The 19,307-nt window shown below is 42.7% G+C and overlaps 2 protein-coding genes across 8 annotated transcripts in view; both read left to right on the forward strand.

Moving 5' to 3' along the window:
* The window catches only part of flncb (filamin C, gamma b (actin binding protein 280)), a 67,065-nt gene extending 63,893 nt beyond the window's left edge, over nt 1–3,172 (forward strand). For 2 of the 7 annotated variants that reach the window (XM_063072919.1, XM_063072924.1), the window contains 2 exons: nt 1,285–1,488; nt 1,714–3,167. In XM_063072919.1, coding sequence (XP_062928989.1) covers nt 1,285–1,488; nt 1,714–1,901 — 392 coding nt within the window. In that variant the 3' untranslated portion in view covers nt 1,902–3,167. Of the gene's footprint in view, nt 1–1,284; nt 1,489–1,713 lie in introns of all 7 variants that reach the window. The other 5 variants (XM_063072918.1, XM_063072922.1, XM_063072917.1 and 2 more) reach the window with 5 other exon arrangements.
* A 7,781-nt stretch (nt 3,173–10,953) lies between these two features.
* On the forward strand, nt 10,954–13,956 carry atp6v1f (ATPase H+ transporting V1 subunit F). The gene is made up of 2 exons (XM_063072170.1): nt 10,954–11,159; nt 13,011–13,956. Exons 1-2 carry the CDS (start codon nt 11,002–11,004, stop codon nt 13,210–13,212), a joined length of 360 nt encoding a protein of 119 aa, XP_062928240.1. The 5' UTR covers nt 10,954–11,001; the 3' UTR covers nt 13,213–13,956.
* The last annotated feature ends 5,351 nt before the right edge of the window (nt 13,957–19,307 follow it).

Below are 19,307 nucleotides of genomic sequence, written 5' to 3' on the forward strand. Positions count from 1 at the left end.
GAAGTAGTGAAATTGTTTCATTTTTCATTCCCAGCCACTTCTGGTGTCTTCAAGCCTGAATGCTTGAAATCACAGTCAGCAAAACAGTTCTTAATTGTCTTGCTGCTATTTCTTGTCAAGAACCACATCATTGACAAAATCACTGCTTTTTGAACACAAACGCACGCAACTGATGCTATTTAAAAACTGTTCATCCGAAGCATGGTGTAGTGTCTAACAGCCACACAAGTTAAAGTGACTGGCGCTAGTTAGAAACTGTTCCGCAGAGTCTCCTGTCCCAGTTAAGAAGCGTCCTGTCCCAAATAAGCAGCTGCATCATTTTAACTGATGGCCCAAATGACTGGAATCCAATCTGTAAGTATAAAATCTTTAAAAAGGAATACAAATGATAGAGCTAACCAGGTTAACCTCACTCCTCAGCTCTCAATCCATAGTCCATTCTCGCTGGAGTTTGGAAGAGTTGGGGAGGTGGGGGAATCTCATTGAGACCTATCGAATATTGAAGGATCTGTATAGAGTGGATGTGGGGGAGGATGTTTCCTATGGTGGGGGAGACAAACCAGATTATGTAGGATTGAGGGATGTCCATTCAGAACAAATGAGGAAAGTTTTCTTTGGCCGGAAGGTGGTGAATCTGCGGAATTCTTTGCCACAGATGGCTGTTCCGGGCAAGTCATTGGTATATTTAAGGTAGAGGTAGAGAGGTTCTTGATTGATCAGGGTGTTAAATGTTACGGGGAGAGGGCAGGAGAATGGGGTTGAGAGGGATAATGAATCAGCCATGATGGAATGGTGGAACAGACGCGATGGGCTGAATTGCCTAATTTTGCTCCGAGGTCTTATGGTCTAATCAAAATTGTTGACACCTAACTACCCTCTCTTCATGTGTGTTTCTTCACCATCCAATCAGCAATGGTTTCTTGCCATCCACCATTTGGGTGAAGACACTTTTGCTCTGACTCCGAACTCTAATTTTTCTACTAATTGCTTTAAATCTTTGCCTTTAAGATCTGAGGCAATTGTATTCCTGGACCTCTGTTCTCAGCTTATTTGATACATATTAATCTCCACTGGTACTGTACTTCACAGAAGTGTGGTGCTGTCATTTCTCCGGGTTAATGACCAACATCTAATTCTGACTCTGCATTAGAGACTGGGAATATGGATGAGCCTGTGGACTTGAAGAGCTAGAGCAGTACAGATAGGAGGATGGTGGAGCTGGGAGTTCAGGTCTGAGGCCTACACTGCAGGGCAACCATAATGTTCACCTTTGTTCAACCGCAGGTGTCCGTCTGTCTGGGGGCCATAGTTTACATGAGACGTCCACTGTCCTAGTTGAAACTGTTACCAAGTCGTCCACAGTTGCTGGGTATGGACCAATGCCCAAGTTTGCATCTGATGCCAGCAAAGTGGTAGCTCGAGGGCCTGGCCTGACCAAGGCTTTTATTGGGCAGAAGAACAACTTCACTGTGGATTGCAGCAAAGCAGGTGGGTGTCTGGGATTTGGGGAGGAACATGGGTATGGCACAGGGACGGGGATGTTGGAAGAAATGAAGCCATAAGCACAACCTGGGTTAAGTTGTGCTGGGTGAGAGAAATCCCAGTCACTGGCCTGTACAGTGACACAGTGAACCTATAAGTTTATGCACTTTCTGTGATCTTGCCATGAACCACTTGCTCTGTGGTGACGTAACCCACTCTTGTTCATTGCAGGAACCAACATGTTGATGGTGGGAGTGCATGGCCCGAAGGCTCCCTGTGAGGAGGTTTACGTGAAGCACATGGGCAACCGGGTTTACAACGTCACATACACTGTGAAGGAGAAGGGTGACTACATTCTGATCGTGAAGTGGGGAGATGAGTGTGTGCCCGGCAGCCCGTTTCATGCTACTGTCCCCTGAATGACTGATTGGTCGTCTAGAGGAACCTTCGTTGCATCTCAGAGGATCTGAACTGTCAATGTTTTGTAGAAAAAACAAAAAAAAAACTAACTTAAAAACCAAAGTTGCCCATTCGGGTGGGTTATTTGGGGAGGTGGGTGGTGGGGAGGGTTTCTCTGGGCAAACACTCTAGACAACTGATTTTTAGAAGCTGCCTGAATTTACCAAGACAATCCGCCATTCCTCCTTGGTCAAGCGTTTCTCAAATAACACTGAAAGAAACTGTTTTGGAGAGTGTTGAAATGAACCAATATTGGCTGCATGCCTGACTGCTTCACTTTCACATCAACCTTCTGCTCTTCCCAAAGCAAGACACCCACAAACTTCTGATTTCAAGAAGTATATTGCCACCCTCCTTGGCTGATTTGACCCAGTGCTGTGATTGGGAAAGGTTGACAGTGGGGTGGAAATGGGTTATTAAATTGTCCCAATATACTTGAGTTGGTTCAGTAATAATTCACTTTCTGCTTGCTCATCTTCTCCCACCTGTCCCGTGTCCCTCCTGCTCCCTTTCACTATCTATCAGCTCTCCAATTTCTCCATTCACTTGTTGCCTTGACCAGATATTGCACTGACAGTTTGGAGCAAGTGGTGATTTCTGCTGTACTCGTGGAACTGAGCTCAACAGCACATGATATGCCCTTGGACTTGTGGGTTACAGTGTCTGGAGTTGTTACCCAGTCTGTTTTAAGAGAACTGTTTGTATGAAAATGACGGGCTTTGTGTTTGGTACATTTACCCATGTCTGGCAAGAATAATAAAATACACCTGCTAAAATGCTATTGTCACCTTCTTCTCATGTTATTTATTATTCCCGTATACTGTTTACTCTGAGCTTCACAGAAGCAAACTATTTCATTGCACCGCACCCTGGTGGAGAAGACAAACTAATCTGAATCTTAAATTCAATGGGGTATCCAGGAAGATTATTAGTCCAAACGCTGATTTGATTCTTATAGTTTGACTTCAACCATCTCAGTTTGAAGGAATCCTTTCAGCCATGACTTCTGTTGCCTGCTGTACTATCTGCATGGTGTCCTTCATCAAATGTTTCAAATAGAGTAAATGCATCTGAGTCCATTGCTACTGCAGGTAGAGTGCCCCAAGTTCTTGACTACCGTGTGTAAATGGCACCTTTTCTCTTCAGGTTCCTCCTTAAAATTGTCCTCTCTCTTTAAACTGTTGCACACTTGTTTTTTGATACCCGTCCCAAGGGGGAGAGGTTCTAAGCACTTACACCTCTCGTGGTAACATGGGTGTAATTGGGCAATGGGCTCGGGCTTGAAGGGCCTGATACCATGCTGTATCTATAAATAAAATAAACCTCTCAATCTTGTGCATTTTCTCTCAGCTGTCATTTTATTCACTCTCTTATTGAAGACAAGCACGTCATGCCACTTTCAGCACCCCGGCTGCCTTTAAAGGATTATGGTTTCAAATCCCAAATCTCATTCATCAAAGCTCCTCTAAAATGAATCAAACTGCATGCTGGGATTAGATTCCATCCCCAATATTTTGTCCACCTTTCCCTCTGATCTATATCCTTGCTATCCACTATCAATTTTATCTTCAAACTTACCAATTGTATTCCACGGTTTATCTCTTCTTACATGCCTTGAAAAGAGCAATGCTATGATAGAAATGGTGAATTTCAATGTGCAAGTAGATTGGGGGAAAATCAGGTTGGTGCTGGATCTCAGGAGGGGGAATTTGTAGAATGCCTATGAGATGGCTTTTCAGAGCAGCTTGTGGTTGATCCCATTTTGGGAAAGGCAATTCTGGATTGGGTGTTGTGTAATGAACCAAATTTGATTAGAAAGCTTAAGGTAAAGGAACCCTTTGGAAGCAGAGATTATAATATGATAGAGTTCACCCTGCAGCTTGAGACAGAGAAGCTAAAGTCGGATTTGTCAGTATCACAGTAACGGGAATTACACAGGCATGAGAGAGGAGCTGCCAAAATTGATTGGAAGGGGACTCTGGCAGAACAGAAATGGCTGGAGATTCTGAGAGCAGTTCGGTAGCCTTCCTGCATCTCAAGAATGAAGAAGTATTCTAAAGGGAGGATAAGGCAACCATGGGTGACAAGAGATACCAAAGACAGCATAAAAGCAAAAGGCAGTGCATACAATACAGCATATATTAGTGGGAAGTTAGAGGATTGGGAAGCTTTAAAAAAAAAATCAACAGAAGGCAACTAAAAAGATATAAAGTGTAAAGATGAAAAATGAAAGGGAAACTAGTCAAAATATATAAAAGAGAGGTGAGAGTGGATATTGGACCCTTGGAAAATAATGCTGGAGAGGTAGTAATAGGGGACAAAGAAATGGAGAGAAATCAAGTATTTTGCATCAGTCTTCACTCTGGAAGACACCAGCAATATGCCAGAAATTTGAGTGCATTGGGGGTAGAAGTAAGTGTTGTTGCTGTTACTAAGGAGAGGGTGCCTGAGAATATGAAAAGTCTGAAGGTAGATGAGTCACCTGGACCAAATGGACTGCACTGCAGGGTTCTGTAAGAGGTAACTGAAGAGATTATGGAGACATTAGTAATAATTTTTCAAGAATCAATAGATCCTGGAATGGTTCTGGAGGATTGGAAAATTGCAAATATCACTCTACTCTTTAAAAGAGGGAGGCAGAAGAAAGGAAATTATAGGCCGGTTTTCCTGACTTCAGTGATGGGAAAATGTTGGAGTCCAATTATTAAGGATGAGCTTTTGCGGTACTGGGAGGCAGAAGAGTGCACAATAGGCCAAAGTCAGCATGGTTTTCTCAGTGGGAAATCTTGCCTGACAAATCTGTTGGAATTCTTTGAGGAAGTAGCAAGCAGAATAGACAAAGGAGAGTTGGTGGATGTTGTTCACTTGGATTTTCAGAAGGCTTTTGACAAGGTGCTGCACATGAAACTGCTTAACAAGATATGAGCCCATTGTATTGCAGGAAAGATACCAGCATAGACAGAAGACTGGTGGAGGCATAGAGTGGGAATAAGGGGGGGCGCTTTTCTGGTTGGTTGCCAGTGACTAGTGGTATTCTGCAGGGGCAAGTGCTTGGACCACTTATTTTCACATTATATGTGAATGACTTGGATGACAGAGTTGATGGTTTTGTGGCCGAGTATGTAGACGATATGAAAGATTGAGGGGAAGGTAGAATTGAGGAAGCAGAGGCAGGGAGTCTGCAGAAGGAATCGGACAGATTGGGAGAGTGGGCGAAGAAGTGGCAGATGGAATATAGTGTAGGGAAAAAAAATTACATTAAATGAAAATGTTGAATAAAAGATCTCCAGGTCTGCTCAAATTTAGCTGAAGAATCATAAAGATTACTTCTAATTTTCTCCAAATTTAAACATAGTATCGTCTGGGATAACCAAAAGAACGTAGTTGGAACATTAGTCTCCTTCCAATGTTGTAAAATACATCTTTTCGCCATTAAAGTAAGAAATGCAATCATTCTACGGGCTGAAGGAGAAAGATTACTGGAAATTTTAGGTAATCCAAAGATAGCAGTAATAGGATGGGGAGGGATATCTATATTCAATACCTTTGAAATAATATTAAAAATGTCTCTCCAAAAAGTTTCCAGAGTAGGACAGGACCAAAACATATGAGTTAAGGAGGCTATCTCCCCATGACATCTGTCACAAAGAGGATTAATATGAGAATAAAAACGAGCTAATTTATCTTTGGACTTTTTTTTTCTCTCTCTCGGTTCATATTTACATTCCCTTCTTGCTTTTTAACTGTTTTTAATGGAGGTCGGGTTTGAGGACGTGATTGTTTTAAGTTGTTTAACTCTACTTGATTCCTAGTTAGCCCATTGCTTTGCTTTGCTTTTTTTAAGATTAGTTGCATGATGGGTTTTTTTTTGGGTTTTTTTTCCTTTCCTTAGTGATATGTATGAAAATTAGTATACTATTATATTACCTTGTTATTTTATATCTAAACTGCACTGTTTGTACTAATTTTTTTTGTGTATTAAATTTCTTGTAATGTTATATTGCAACAGTGTATTAGTGCCTATATGGTTTACCTTTTGTGTACTAATTCAATAAAAAGATTTAAAAAGAAAGAAAGGAATATAGTGTAGGGAAGTGTATGATCATGCACTTTGGTAGAAGGCATAAAGGTGTAAACTATTTTCCAAATGGAGAGAAAATTCAAAAATTAGAGTTGCAAAGGGACTTGGAAGTCCCTGTGCAGGATTCCTGAAAGGTTAACTTGCAGGTTGAATTGGTGGTAAGGACTAGAACACAAGAGCAAAGATGCAATGCTGAGTCTTTAGAAAACATTGGTTGGACCACACTTGGGGTATTATGAGCAGCTTTGGGCCCCTTATCTAAAAACATGTGCTGTCAATGGAGAGGATCCAGAGAAATTTCATGAGAATGAAAGGGTTAATGCTATAATGTGGTTAAAAAGACAAAAGCAATGTTGGCATTTATTTCAAGGGGTATAGAATATAAAAGCAAGGAGATAATAATGAGGCTTTATAAGGTACTAGTCAGGCCACACTTGGAGGATTGTCAACAGTTTTATCTCAGAAAGGATGTATTGTCATTGGAGAGAGTCCAGATGAGGTTCATGGGGATGATTCTGGGAATGAAGGGGTTAACATATGAGGAGCGTTTGGCAGCTCTGGGACCATTCTCACTGGAATTTAGAAGAATGCGTGGGGATCTCATTGAAAACTACCAAATGTTGAAAGGACTAGATAAAGGTGGATGTGGAGAGGATGTTCCCTCCAGTGGGAGTATCCAGATCTAGAGGGTACAGCCTCAAAACTGAGGGGCGACCTTTTGGAACATTTAGGGAATCAATAGAGAAAGGAATAGTGCTGGAAAGGGGAGATAAGGCTTTAGATTGGCCAGAATCAAGATGAATGACAGAGCAGGCTCAGCGTGCCTGATTGTTTTCCTTAGTAGTTAATAGAAGGTTGAGGAATATCACCTCTGTTTTCAGTAAGTATATTACATCCATCAGGATTAATGATGAATCTATAGTAAATTACTAATATCTCAAATAATCCTGTACCTCACATTTTCAGTATTCAATATTTTTCTCCCCTTTTAAAAAAAATTTCATTCCTTCCCTCCTGTTCACTCTTCCTTTATTACTTGCATTCAGCAGCATCACCACTGTTTGCACAAGTCAATTTGTCCTGGTCTTCATTATAGTACACACCTGTCCTTTTGCTCTCTCAGTCCCTACACCTTTAGACTTGTTTTATTTCTTCCTTTTACTAATTTTGATGAAGTAAGTCATTGGCCAGTAACATTAAGTTTGTTTCTGTCTGCACAGAGGCTTCCTGGGTATTTCAAAGGTTCAATTTAATGTCAGAGAAATGTATACAATATACATCATGAAATGCTTTTTCTTCACAACCATCCATGGAAACAGAAGTGTCCCCAAAGAATGAATGACAGTTAAATGTTAGAACCCCAAAGTTCCCCCCAGCTCCCCTCCCTCCCGTCCGTAAGTGACAGCAGGCAACGATCCCCCTCCCCCCACTGGCAAAGAAAGCATCGGCACCCGCCACCAAGCACTCAAGCGTGAGCAAAGCGATAGCAAAGACGCAGACTTGCAGTTACCCCAAAGACTTTGCGTTTCACCCAGTATTCGACATACCACAGGCTCTCTCTCTCCCTAATAAGGAAGAAGGAGGTGTCTCCATTTTCCTAGCATTTCTAACTTTATATCTTTTGGCACCCAATCCATCCTAAAAATGTACTTGGTTACTGTGTGTACCGTCTACAAAAATGCATCTGTACGAACTTGATGCATTTGAGGGGGCTCCTTCAACCCCTCCACTAACGGAAGGACGTGAGTAGTGACTGCATGACAACACCTGACAGCTGCACTCTAAATCACCCGCCTACTAACCAGCAAGTGCATTGAAGTTTCTTCATGGCTAAGGACGCATCTCCTTCCTATCATCTCCGTTGAGTGTAAGTTCACCTTTACAGTGTTTTACCAAAGAAGGTGTACCAGTACCATCTTGGCATTTAGAATGCGTCATGCATACTGACCTGACAAGGATACATGTTCCTCTTGTACATGGAAATCAAAACAGAAATTGCTGGTAATACTCAACAAATCAGGCAGCACCTGTGGAAAGAGAAGAGGAGTTACTGTTTCAGGTCAAAGACCCTTTGTCAGAATTGTGGGAAAAAAATGAGGAAGAAGTTCATTTTAAGTTGCAAATACAGCAAAGGGAAGTATGGAGAGGGAATATCTGTGATAAGATAATGCTAGGTAGTTAATGGCAACAGTTGGAGAGTGTAATAAAAGGAGTGTGAAATTTGTGAAATGTAGGTCTGTTAGAGCAGGAGAGGGCCACCAGGCCCCTCAAGCCTGCCCCATTATTCAATATGATCGTGTCTGATTCACACTTGCCCAGTCCCTCGTTTGCGCCAGATCCCCATAACCCTCAATCCCCACACTTCAGTCGTAGAAATAAAGTGAGCCAATTAGATGACTTACAGCAGATGATGCTGGCTCTGTTAGAAACATTGTAAGTCAATGAATCTAAAACTTTGCTGGGTCCACATATAGAAGATGAGGTGTAGTTCCTCAAGCACATGTGGGGCCTAATTATAATAAGGCTCGAGACAGATGGACCCAAGTAAAATGCATTTAGAACACAGAAACAGGCCCTTTGGCTCACCATGTCCACATCAACCATGACAGCAATTTAAACTAATCCTATCTGCCTGCACATGGTCAATATCCCTGAAATCTCTGCCTCTTCATGTGCTTGTCTAAATACCATCATATCTACTTCCATTAGATTATGGGGACACTCAGTCCTCGTTTATTGTCATTTAGAAATGCATGCATTAAAAAATGATACAATGTTCCTCCAGTATGATATCACAGAAACGCAAGACAGACCAAGACTAAAACTGACAAAAACCACATCATTATAACATATAGTTACAACAGAGCAAAGCAATACCGTAATTTGATAAGAGTAGACCATGGGCACAGTAAAAAAAAAGTCTCAAAGTCCCGACAGCCCCATCATCTCACACAGATGGTAGAAGGAAGAAAAACTCTCCCTGCCATGAACCTCCAGCGCCGCAAACTTGCCGATGCAGCATCCTGGAAGCACCCGACCACAGCCCGACTCTGAGTCCCTGAAAACTTCGAGCCTCCGACCAGCCCTCTGGCACCGAGCACCGAACACCATCTCTGCCCAGCGTTTCGACCCTGCCCCCAGCCACCCAGCAACAAGCAAAGCTGAGGATTTGGGGCCTTCCCCTCCGGAGATTTCGGATCACACAGTAACAGCGGCAGCGAAACAGGGATTTCAGAAGTTTCACCAGATGATCTTCCGTGCGCTCACATCTGCCTTCATCAAATCAGAATTGTGCACGGCATCCTACTTGACAGATAACAGATATTCATCACCCGAGAGGCCGCGCGCGCTGCATCACGCCACCATCTTCTCCTCCTCCTCCTTTCCTCCAGCAGAACATTCCAGACACGTACAGCTCTCTGTGTGTAAAAAAAACTTGTCTCATAGATCTCTTTTAAACATTTGCCCTCTCACCACAAAGCTAGTTTTTCTGCCCTGGGGAAAAACACTCCACTTACACTCTCTATACCTCTCATCATTTTATATACTGTCGGTCTTCGACATTCAAAAGAAAGTCCAACCTCTCTTTGTACTCATCCCTCTCCAACCCATGCAGCATCTTCTCCAAAGCCCCTACATTCCTCCTCTAAAGGGGCAACTAGAATGGCACATAATACTGCCTTTATGGCCTAATCAAAGTTTTATACAGTTGCCAAGGAACTGATTGTAAACTTCAGGAAAGGGAAACCAGAAGGTCATGAGCCAGTACTCATCGGAGGATCAGAGATGGAGAGGGTTGGTAACTTTAAATTCCTGAGAGTCACTATCTCGGAGGACCTGTCCTGGACGCATCATATAAATGTAATTGCAATGAAAGCACACCAATGCCTCTACTTCCTCCGAGGAGTCCGTGGAGATTTGGCATGACATCAAAAATCTTGACAAACTTCCATAGATATGTAGTGGAAAGTGTGCTGACTGGCTGCATTACAGCCTGGTATGGAAACACCAATGTCTTTGAGCGGAAAATCCTACAAAAGATACTGGATTTGGCCCAGCACATCACAGGTAAAGCCCACCCAACCATGAGCACATCTACATGAAACGCTCTCTTAGGAAAGGAGCATCCATCATCAAAGATCCTCACCACCCAGGCCACGCTCTTCCCTTGCTGCGGCCTTCAGGTAGAAGGCATAGGAGCCTCAGGACTTGCACCACCAGGTTCGAGAAGTTACTACCCCTCAACCATCAGGCTCTTGAACAAAAGGGGATGATTACACTCATTTAAGGACATTGTCATTTCATGCTCATTATTTATTGTTTTTTTATTGAAAAAATCTGCATTTGCAGTTTGTTTATAGTTAACAGTTCCTGATGTTTATAGTTAGTATTCTATAGATTTGCTAAGTATGCCTGCAGAAAAAGAATCACAGGGTTGTATGTGGTGACATGTATGTACTCTGATAATAAATTTTACTTTGAACATGATTTTCCCGACTTTGATGCTGGCTAATGAAAAAAGCCGTCCTATCTACTTGTTTTGCCATTTTCAGGGAGCAATGGACTTGCACCCTACGCTCTTCTCTGCACATCAAACCTCCTTTGGTTCTGCTCTATATTTGACCTGTCAAAATGCGTCACTTCACACTTGCCCGGTTTAAACTCCATCTGCACTGCCCACATTTACAAATAATCCATAACCTGTTGAATCCTTTGATAACCACCCAACTTCCAATATTTTTATATTCTTAGTGAGGACGTCGAGAATTATCCCTCGGTTTGCGCTTGCTCGGTCACTATGTTCCACTACGCGGTGTTCGATACTAAAGCTCCTGCCGTAATAAGTTGCTCACACATCACGCATGCTCATTATTGTATTTGTTGCCATTATGGGTGACGTCATTAAGGGGCATGTGGAGGAGAATTGCGCATGTGTGCAGTCAGAGAGTGCAGTCCAGTGGTGGCCGACACCTACAGACATGGCGGTTCGGGGCAAGTTGATCGCGGTGTTGGGGGATGAGGACACCTGCACCGGTTTCCTGCTCGGTGGTATCGGCGAGCTCAACAAGAACCGGAGGCCCAACTTTCTGGTGGTGGAGAAGGAGACGAGCGTGGCGGAAATCGAAGAGACTTTCAAGTGAGAGTGGTTGCGCCTGGTGGTGCGGGTTTCAGCTCCCGGCCTCCCGGCCTGCGGTAGTCAGGGAGAGGGACTCGGCCCGGGGCTCGACTCCTCGCCTCCGAACGACAGGGAGTGTCGGGATCGGTTCCCGGCACCCGGGGGTGGTCTGGTTGGAGGCTGGGGAGGGAAGACTGCACCCCTGATGGGAGGAGCTGTTTGCATTGTTTATGTTAAATCAGAATTGGAAGCATTCATCCCAGTTTTCTGCTTATCCCCACTCCACATATTATCTATGTTTTCTTTCGTTCTGATTGTCATTATCACATTTCAGTTTGTGGGAGTTTACTATGTGCATACAATCCAGTTTTTGAGTTCGCAAGTGCTGGGCATTTGCCTGTGGGCTGGAACTGAAGGGCTTTAGCCTGATCAGGAAGTTGTGGATTTTTGGGTGAGGAGAGGCAGTGATGACATGTGATTTCCCATATCCAAAATTGGCTCATAGGCAGAAACCGAGGATTGATGGGTGTTTTGTGATCTGTTAAGGTCCTTACTGTCTGGCACCCAGTGCACTGGTACATACATTAATGGTTCACACCTAGTGCTTGCTAGAATAGCTGGCAGTAAAAATGGGCATGTAATTAAGAGTGAAGAAGAATATCTTCAGACCATCTATACTGCAGCTTGGTTGAGTAGAAGGTTGGCAAGAGGAATTTTATCCAGAGAAATGAGGATTTTTTTTTGGGTGGGGGATAATTTGCCATAATTGAATAGTGTGCAGAAAAAAAACAACTTATTTGCTGAGACATAGAACATTAGTGTAAGAGTATTATATAAACACTTTAGCCAGCAGCTTGGGTACTATATACAGTTCTGGCCAAAACATATTGAGTGGTTTCAGAGATTTACAGAGCTTTGGAAGTGATGAAAGATTTAATTGAGGGCTCTATGTATAGAGTAAGTAGGACTGATTTCCTTTAGTGGAGAAGTTAAAAAATAGTGGAGGGTATTGATTCAAAATGCTAGAAGGGTTAGAGATGATGAAGAATTTTTTTTAAAGTTGGAGGTTGGAAGGGGTCTGAAACTCACCATCCAGAAGCAGGGTGGAAACAAAGCCTTATGATATTTAAAAAAGTACTTGTCTATGTGTTGAAGAGCCATGGGTGTAGTGCTGAAAGGAGAGATGATGTTGGGTGGAACTTTTGGGCTGATCCTGATTTCCCTCCTGGGGATTTTAGATAAGTGTCCTGGAATGACAAGGGTGTGAGTTACTGTTGACAAACTAGGGAGACTTCTGTAACCCTCTGCTGTGTTCTCTCTGCTTCCCCCTTTTCCCCAACTTGGATTTTGTACAACTGGTCACAGTCTCGGCACAGCCTGTGCTAAAGGCTTGAGATAGATTGTGAAATCTTTTAGCAGGAGCTGAGGAAATCTGAAAGTGAGACTGCTGATTTATTTGGGGAAGTGGATTCCTCCTGACTTTGGGGAAGTGTGATTCAGTGCTTCCCTGTACTTCACTAAATTAGCAGCCCGGTCCTCGGCTTGGGTTAGCTCATCTACTCCTTTACTGTGCATGTCTTTTCAATCTTCCCCAGCCTTGTCTCCACTTAATTTGCTTCCTCTTCTCTACCAGCTCGCTTCCTGTTCCCAGAAATAATCCCATATTAGTGGTCCTGAATTTTGCAATAATGGCCTTGCTTAAGGGGGGAGTGTCTCCAGCAGCAGGAACTGTCTGTTCTGTCAAATTTATTTGAGCAATGGAGCTAGCTTCTGGGTGTTTGGGGTTGCATCTCGATCCTGTGAATTGATCATGACCCTACATTTTTGCCAGCAGCTCAGAATTAACCTTACAGTTTCCCGTTTACTCTGCAGAAGTTTCTTGAGCCGTGATGACATTGGGATCATTCTGATCAATCAGTACATTGCGGAAATGATTCGGCACGTCATTGATGCACATACGTTGTCCATTCCTGCTGTGCTGGAGATCCCATCAAAGGAGCACCCGTACGATGCCTCCAAAGACTCCATCCTCCGGCGTGCCAAGGGAATGTTCAGTACGGATGACTTCCGGTAGATGGACTCTGCAATGCCAGCTGTGCATCGCCGCTGTCTCCTGGCGCTGTGTTGTCGTATTATGTGTTGTACAGGGCGTTGATTTGTCTGGTCCAACGTGCAGAGTGCTGATTCCTCTGCTGTCAAATCCTAGCCAGACTTTGCAGCAAGCAATCCCCACTCCCACTGTGGATTGGTGATCCCAACCCACCGTTTAGTGACCTTTTACCCACTACAAACCTGAGTAATGGAATCATAACTGAAGCACTTTTGAATGTGATTTAATTTCCATTCAATTCTGTGCCAGCCCTGGAAGTATTTGATGGGACTGTTTAAAGTGGAGCTCTAGTCTATAACAAGTACTGTGCCTGCCCTTAGAAGAAATTAATCTTGTGCTAACTGTTGAAATTTGAGATTGCTCTGAGTTGTGCTGAACAGAGTGAGTGGAGAAGAAGGAAAACATTTTCAACAGTGAAGCTGATAGTAATTGGCTGCTGTGAGGGATTTGTGCGGAAAGGACTGAGACTCGAGCTGAAAGGGTGGGTACAAGCTCCAAGTTCTCACTTGGATTATGCGTCACTAAACAGGATGGTTGGTCTGAATTAGTACGGTGAGGCACTGATTTGTGCTAGTTGACAGAAGCTGAATGTGGTTCTGATCTGGTCCTATCAAGTCTTCAGATTGTATATTTATGATGTTACTTGTCCCTGATCATTATGTCAATAAATAAACCAACATCACAGGTTCACTTAAATCTTTGGTTTCTGATTTTATACAGGACACAACATCCTTTTTAAACTTTTCAGCTTACTCTTTCTCCTGCCTTTGCATTTACTGTACCTAGCTAGATTATGCTTACAGTGCTCTCCTAAACAACATTGACATGCTCGTCTTCACCTTGTAAATAGCAGCTTATCCAAAGCTGATTTCTGCAGGAAACAGTGCCAGAATATCATTCATGTATGTGGTAAAAAATGACAAGTTACATTACTGCCACAAGTTCCAGGTGAATTCTGTTTCCAGCAAGAGAGAATCTATATATTACCCTTTTGACAATGGAACTGCCAATGGACATTAAGTTTCTCTATCAACAGTAGAGTATTGTAGGGCAGTCACTATTAATTATAGGAAAACAGATTATTATCTGAATGGTGGCCGATTAGGAAAAGGGGAGGTGCAACGAGACCTGGGTGTCATTATACACCAGTCATTGAAAGTGGGCATGCAGGTACAGCAGGCGGTGAAAAAGGCGAATGGTATGCTGGCATTTATAGCGAGAGGATTCGAGTACAGGAGCAGGGAGGTACTACTGCAGTTGTACAAGGCCTTGGTGAGACCACACCTGGAGTATTGTGTGCAGTTTTGGTCCCCTAATCTGAGGAAAGACATCTTTGCCATAGAGGGAGTACAAAGAAGGTTCACCAGATTGATTCCTGGGATGGCAGGTCTTTCATATGAAGAAAGACTGGATGAACTGGGCTTGTACTCGTTGGAATTTAGAAGATTGAGGGGGGATCTGATTGAAACGTATAAGATCCTAAAGGGATTGGACAGGCTAGATGCGGGAAGATTGTTCCCGATGTTGGGGAGGTCCAGAACAAGGGGTCACAGTTTGAGGATAGAGGGGAAGCCTTTTAGGACCGAGATTAGGAAAAACTTCTTCACACAGAGAGTGGTGAATCTGTGGAATTCTCTGCCACAGCAAACTGTTGAGGCCAGTTCATTGGCTATGTTTAAGAGGGAGTTAGATATGGCCCTTGTGGCTACAGGGGTCAGGGAGTATGGAGGGAAGGCTGGGTTCTGAGTTGGATGATCAGCCATGATCATAATAAATGGCGGTGCAGGCTCGAAGGGCCGAATGGCCTACTCCTGCACCTATTTTCTATGTTTCTATAATCTTAACCAGCCTAGTCACACAAATGTCACTATGATTAGAGCAGGGCAAAGACTAGGTGACGTATAGGAAGTGCTTCATCTTGTGGTTTACACCATCTTTGATCAAATACTTTACACAAGCTCAGTACAAAACTCAGAACACCCATGAAGTTTGACATCAGCCAAGACAAAATGGGAGACTTAATTGATATGCAATCTAACATCCTTAAATGTTCACCCTCCCCTTCTCCCTCACTGTAGCTGTGAACTCGCCATGCCTGTAGTCTTTCCCTTTTAGATGAAGGAGCTGTAGGTACAGAGAGATCACTTGTGCTTCTCTCTAAGTCACACACTAACTTAGCCTGGAAATAGTTTACAGATTTTTCATCTAAATTAGATATTTTTAAAAATTGGTTTATTTAGTTGATATCTTTACTAAACTGTGGTTCAGATAGACAGCTTAACAAATTTTCTTAAGAGAGAGTGACAAGAAATCACAAATCTTGATTTAAAATAAAATAAAATCTGTGTATCCATTTGTTTATCAGCCCATGGTCCGGCAATGCTGGATTTCAAATCTTTCCACAGTCTCATGCATCTGAGATCTCTAATGGTACAAATCTGTCATCATGCACAGCCCAAGTTTTAACTGCAAGGCAGGTGGTGGCTTTGTCTTTCATAGTCAAAGACCTCATCTGTGGAATTCCCTCTGTAAACCTGTTGCATAGATTTTTAAAACCTGTTTTTCTGCCTGCTTTCTCTAGCACCCCTTTATTTTCCTCAATATTGTGTTTGTCTATTATGTTCTTGTTGTGGTCTGTACATCTGGTTTCAATTTCAGGTTGGGGATGCTTTACATTCCTCATTCTGTCATTCATCTTTGTGGTGGACTAATTGTAACTTCTATGCCACCTATCAGTAAGAACTGCCTTTATAAAATCTCTAGGAGCCCAGACTCATTAAAGAGGGGCTGCTATTGAAAATCTAATGTTTTACTATATTGGAGGGTGTCACCAGGTGACAGACTATTGAATGTTGTTGTCTTAAATCATTTTCGTGCCTTGAGACGCATTGGGTGGCAACATTTGCCATTTCTTTAGCATTTTTGTCTTTTGTTTTTATGAAGCCAAGTTGCTAGCTTGATGCTGAACCCAGCACGGATAGAAACCGTGCAAGGAGCCGGCAGAATTCGAAGCCGGGACCACTCACCTTGAAGTTCCCTATACCAGGGGTCCCCAACCTTTTGCGCACCGCAGACTGATTTAATATTGACGATGTTCTTGCGGACCGGCCGATTGTGGGGGTGGGGGGGTGGTTTGTTCAAGTTCAACAGTGCGTGACAGGGAATGAAGGAAAGGTGCAACTGACTCGTATTGTTTCATATTGCCAAATCATATTGTTTCCTCGCGGCCCGGTGGTTGGGAACCACTGCCCTATACCACCGGCTGGCTATTGAAGGTTGTGGATTTTGATTAAGTCCTGTGTGATTAAAAAATTAGTGAGAAAATAGATTTTCAAACCTTGAAACTGTTATAGATCTAGAGAAAACAACATCATATCCTGTCTTATCCACGATATGAGAGTTGAAGTACATTAATGGGATATTTGAAGCCCTTATTTGAACGTGCCTCCTGTAACACTGAAGTAATATTCACAGTGTTAATTTGTTGAAAAAATTTCCGGATCCAGTACTAATCTGTCATCCAATTACACAAACTTAAGATGGACTATGGGAATGGGAGATAATTTTGATCATAATCCAGCAAGTTTTTATTGAAGGCTTGCACACTCCCCCATGCTGCATATGTTTTAGTGTTCCTTTATAAATGTAGAGAACACAAGGGTCTGCTAAACAAACGGAACAGGAAATTTGAAACTTGAGGGAAAGTTCACCAAAAGCTGCCTGTAACACTTGCGGCTGTTGTAATACAAGTATTTATTTTTCCTAATAACTTCTGAATAGGAAAGCGACTCACCACATGTAGCTTCTGGCCATTGCCCAGTATTGCACGTTCTGTGCATGTGTGTTTGCATTGCAAGAATGGAACAGTCATTGGCTCAGGTTCCCCCTTTCTTTTTTCCAAAAAAGTTCATCAAAAGTAAACTAAAACCCAGTCCGCGGTGCTGACAGAATTTGACTGGGATGAATCGGAATTGAAATTCCATACTGCTAGAGATGTCTGCAGAGGAATCATGTTTGCTTTGTAAGCAGCATTCTTAAGAATTCTGAGTGCTGGCCAACTCCCGTCACCAACGTGCAAACAGCACCAATCCCATCTCTGCACATGCTGGTTGCCAAGCTATAATTTATTAAACTAATGTGTTCGGGTTCACTAGCTTCTATTATGCCCATGCATTTTGTCCACATCTGTTCTAGATTAATGAGTCTTAAAACTACTTATTCTTAAAACTACAGGCACTGTCAGCATTCTGTAATTGTTTGTAAATTTGCATCCTTGGTAAAAATTACCACTATCTTTTTTATTGTCATATCATCACATAGAAAGGCCAAATGAATTTTGAAATGTTTGAGAGAGAAATATAACCACATAACCGTATAACAATTACTGCACGGAAACAGGCCATCTCAGCCCTTCTAGTCCGCGCTGAACACATACTCTCACCTAGTCCTGCCGATCTGCACTCAGCCCATAACCCTCCATTCCTTTCCTGTCCATATAGCTATCCAATTTTACTTTAAATGACAATATTGAACCTGCCTCTACCACTTCTGCTGGAAGCTCGTTCCACACAGCTACCACTCTCTGAGTAAAGAAGTTCCCCTTCATGTTACCCCAAAACTTTTGCCCCCTGACTCTCAACTCATGTCCTCTTGTTTGAATCTCCCCTACTCTCAATGGAAAAAGCCTATCCATGTCAACTCTATTTATCCCCCTCATAATTTTAAATACTTCTATCAAGTCCCCCCTCAACCTTCTATGCTCCAAAGATTAAAGACCCAACTTGTTCAACCTTTCTCTGTAACTTAGGAGCTGAAACCCAGGTAACATTCTAGTAAATCTTCTCTGTACTCTCTCTATTTTGTTGACAACTTTCCTATAATTCAGTGACCAGAACTGTGCACAATACTTCAAATTTGGCCTTACCAGTGCCTTGTACAATTTTAACATTATATCCCAACTCCTATACTCAATGCTCTGATTTATAAAGGCCAGCATACCAAAAGCTTTCTTCACCACCCACATCACGCTGGAAGGACTCAGCAGGTCGGGCAGCATCCGTGGAAAAGATCGGTTGACGTTTCGGGCCAGACCCCTTCGTCAGGACCGAAACATCGACCGATCTTTTCCACGGATGCTGCCTGACCTGCTGAGTTCCTCCAGCGAGTTGTGAGTGTCGCTTTGACCCCAGCATCTGCAGATTATTTTGTGCTTTCTTCACCACCCTGTCCACATGAGATTCCACCTTCAGGGAACTATGCACCATTATTCCTAGATCCCTCTGTTCTACAGCATTCTTCAAAGCCCTACCATTTACCATGTCTGTCCTATTTTGATTAGTCCTACCAAAATGTAGCACCTCACATTTTTCAGCATTAAACTCCATCTGCCATCTTTCCGCCCACTCTTCTAACTGGCCTAAATCTCTCTGCAAGCTTTGAAAACTTACTTCGTTATCCACAAGGCCATCTATCTTGGTATCATCTGCATACTTACTGATCCACCACCCCATCATCCAGATCATTAATGTATATGACAAACAACCTTGGACCCAGTACAGATCCGAGGCACACCACTAGTCACCGGCCTCCAATCTGACAAATAGTTATCCACCACTACTGTCTGGCATCTCCCATCCAGCTGCTGCTGAATCCATTTTACTACTTCAATATTGATACCTAATGATTGAACCTTCCTAACGAACCTTCCGTGTGGAACCTTGTCAAAGGCCTTACTGAAGTCTATATAGACAACATCCACCGCTTTACCCTCGTCAACTTTCCTAGTAACCTCTTCAAAAAATTCAATAAGATTTGTCATACATGACCTTCCACGCACAAATCCATGTTGACTGTTCCTAATCAGACCCTGTCTATCCAGATAATTGTATATACCATCTCTAAGAATATTTTCCATCAATTTATCCACCACTGATGTCAAACTCACAGGCCGATAATTGCTAGGTTTACTCTGAGAACCCTTTTAAAACAATGGAACAACATGAGCAATACGCCAATCATTTGGCACCATCCCCGTTTCTAATGACATTTGAAATATTTCT

The sequence above is a fragment of the Mobula hypostoma genome, chromosome 20, assembly GCF_963921235.1.
Source record: "Mobula hypostoma chromosome 20, sMobHyp1.1, whole genome shotgun sequence".
NCBI lineage: Eukaryota > Metazoa > Chordata > Chondrichthyes > Myliobatiformes > Myliobatidae > Mobula > Mobula hypostoma.

Coding starts and splice junctions, on each gene's coding strand:
- atp6v1f (XM_063072170.1), top strand. CDS start 11,002: ATGGCGGTTCGGGGCAAGTTGATCGCGGTGTTGGGGGATGAGGACACC. Junction 11,160..13,010: donor GAAATCGAAGAGACTTTCAA/GTGAGAGTGGTT, acceptor TTTACTCTGCAG/AAGTTTCTTGAGCCGTGATG.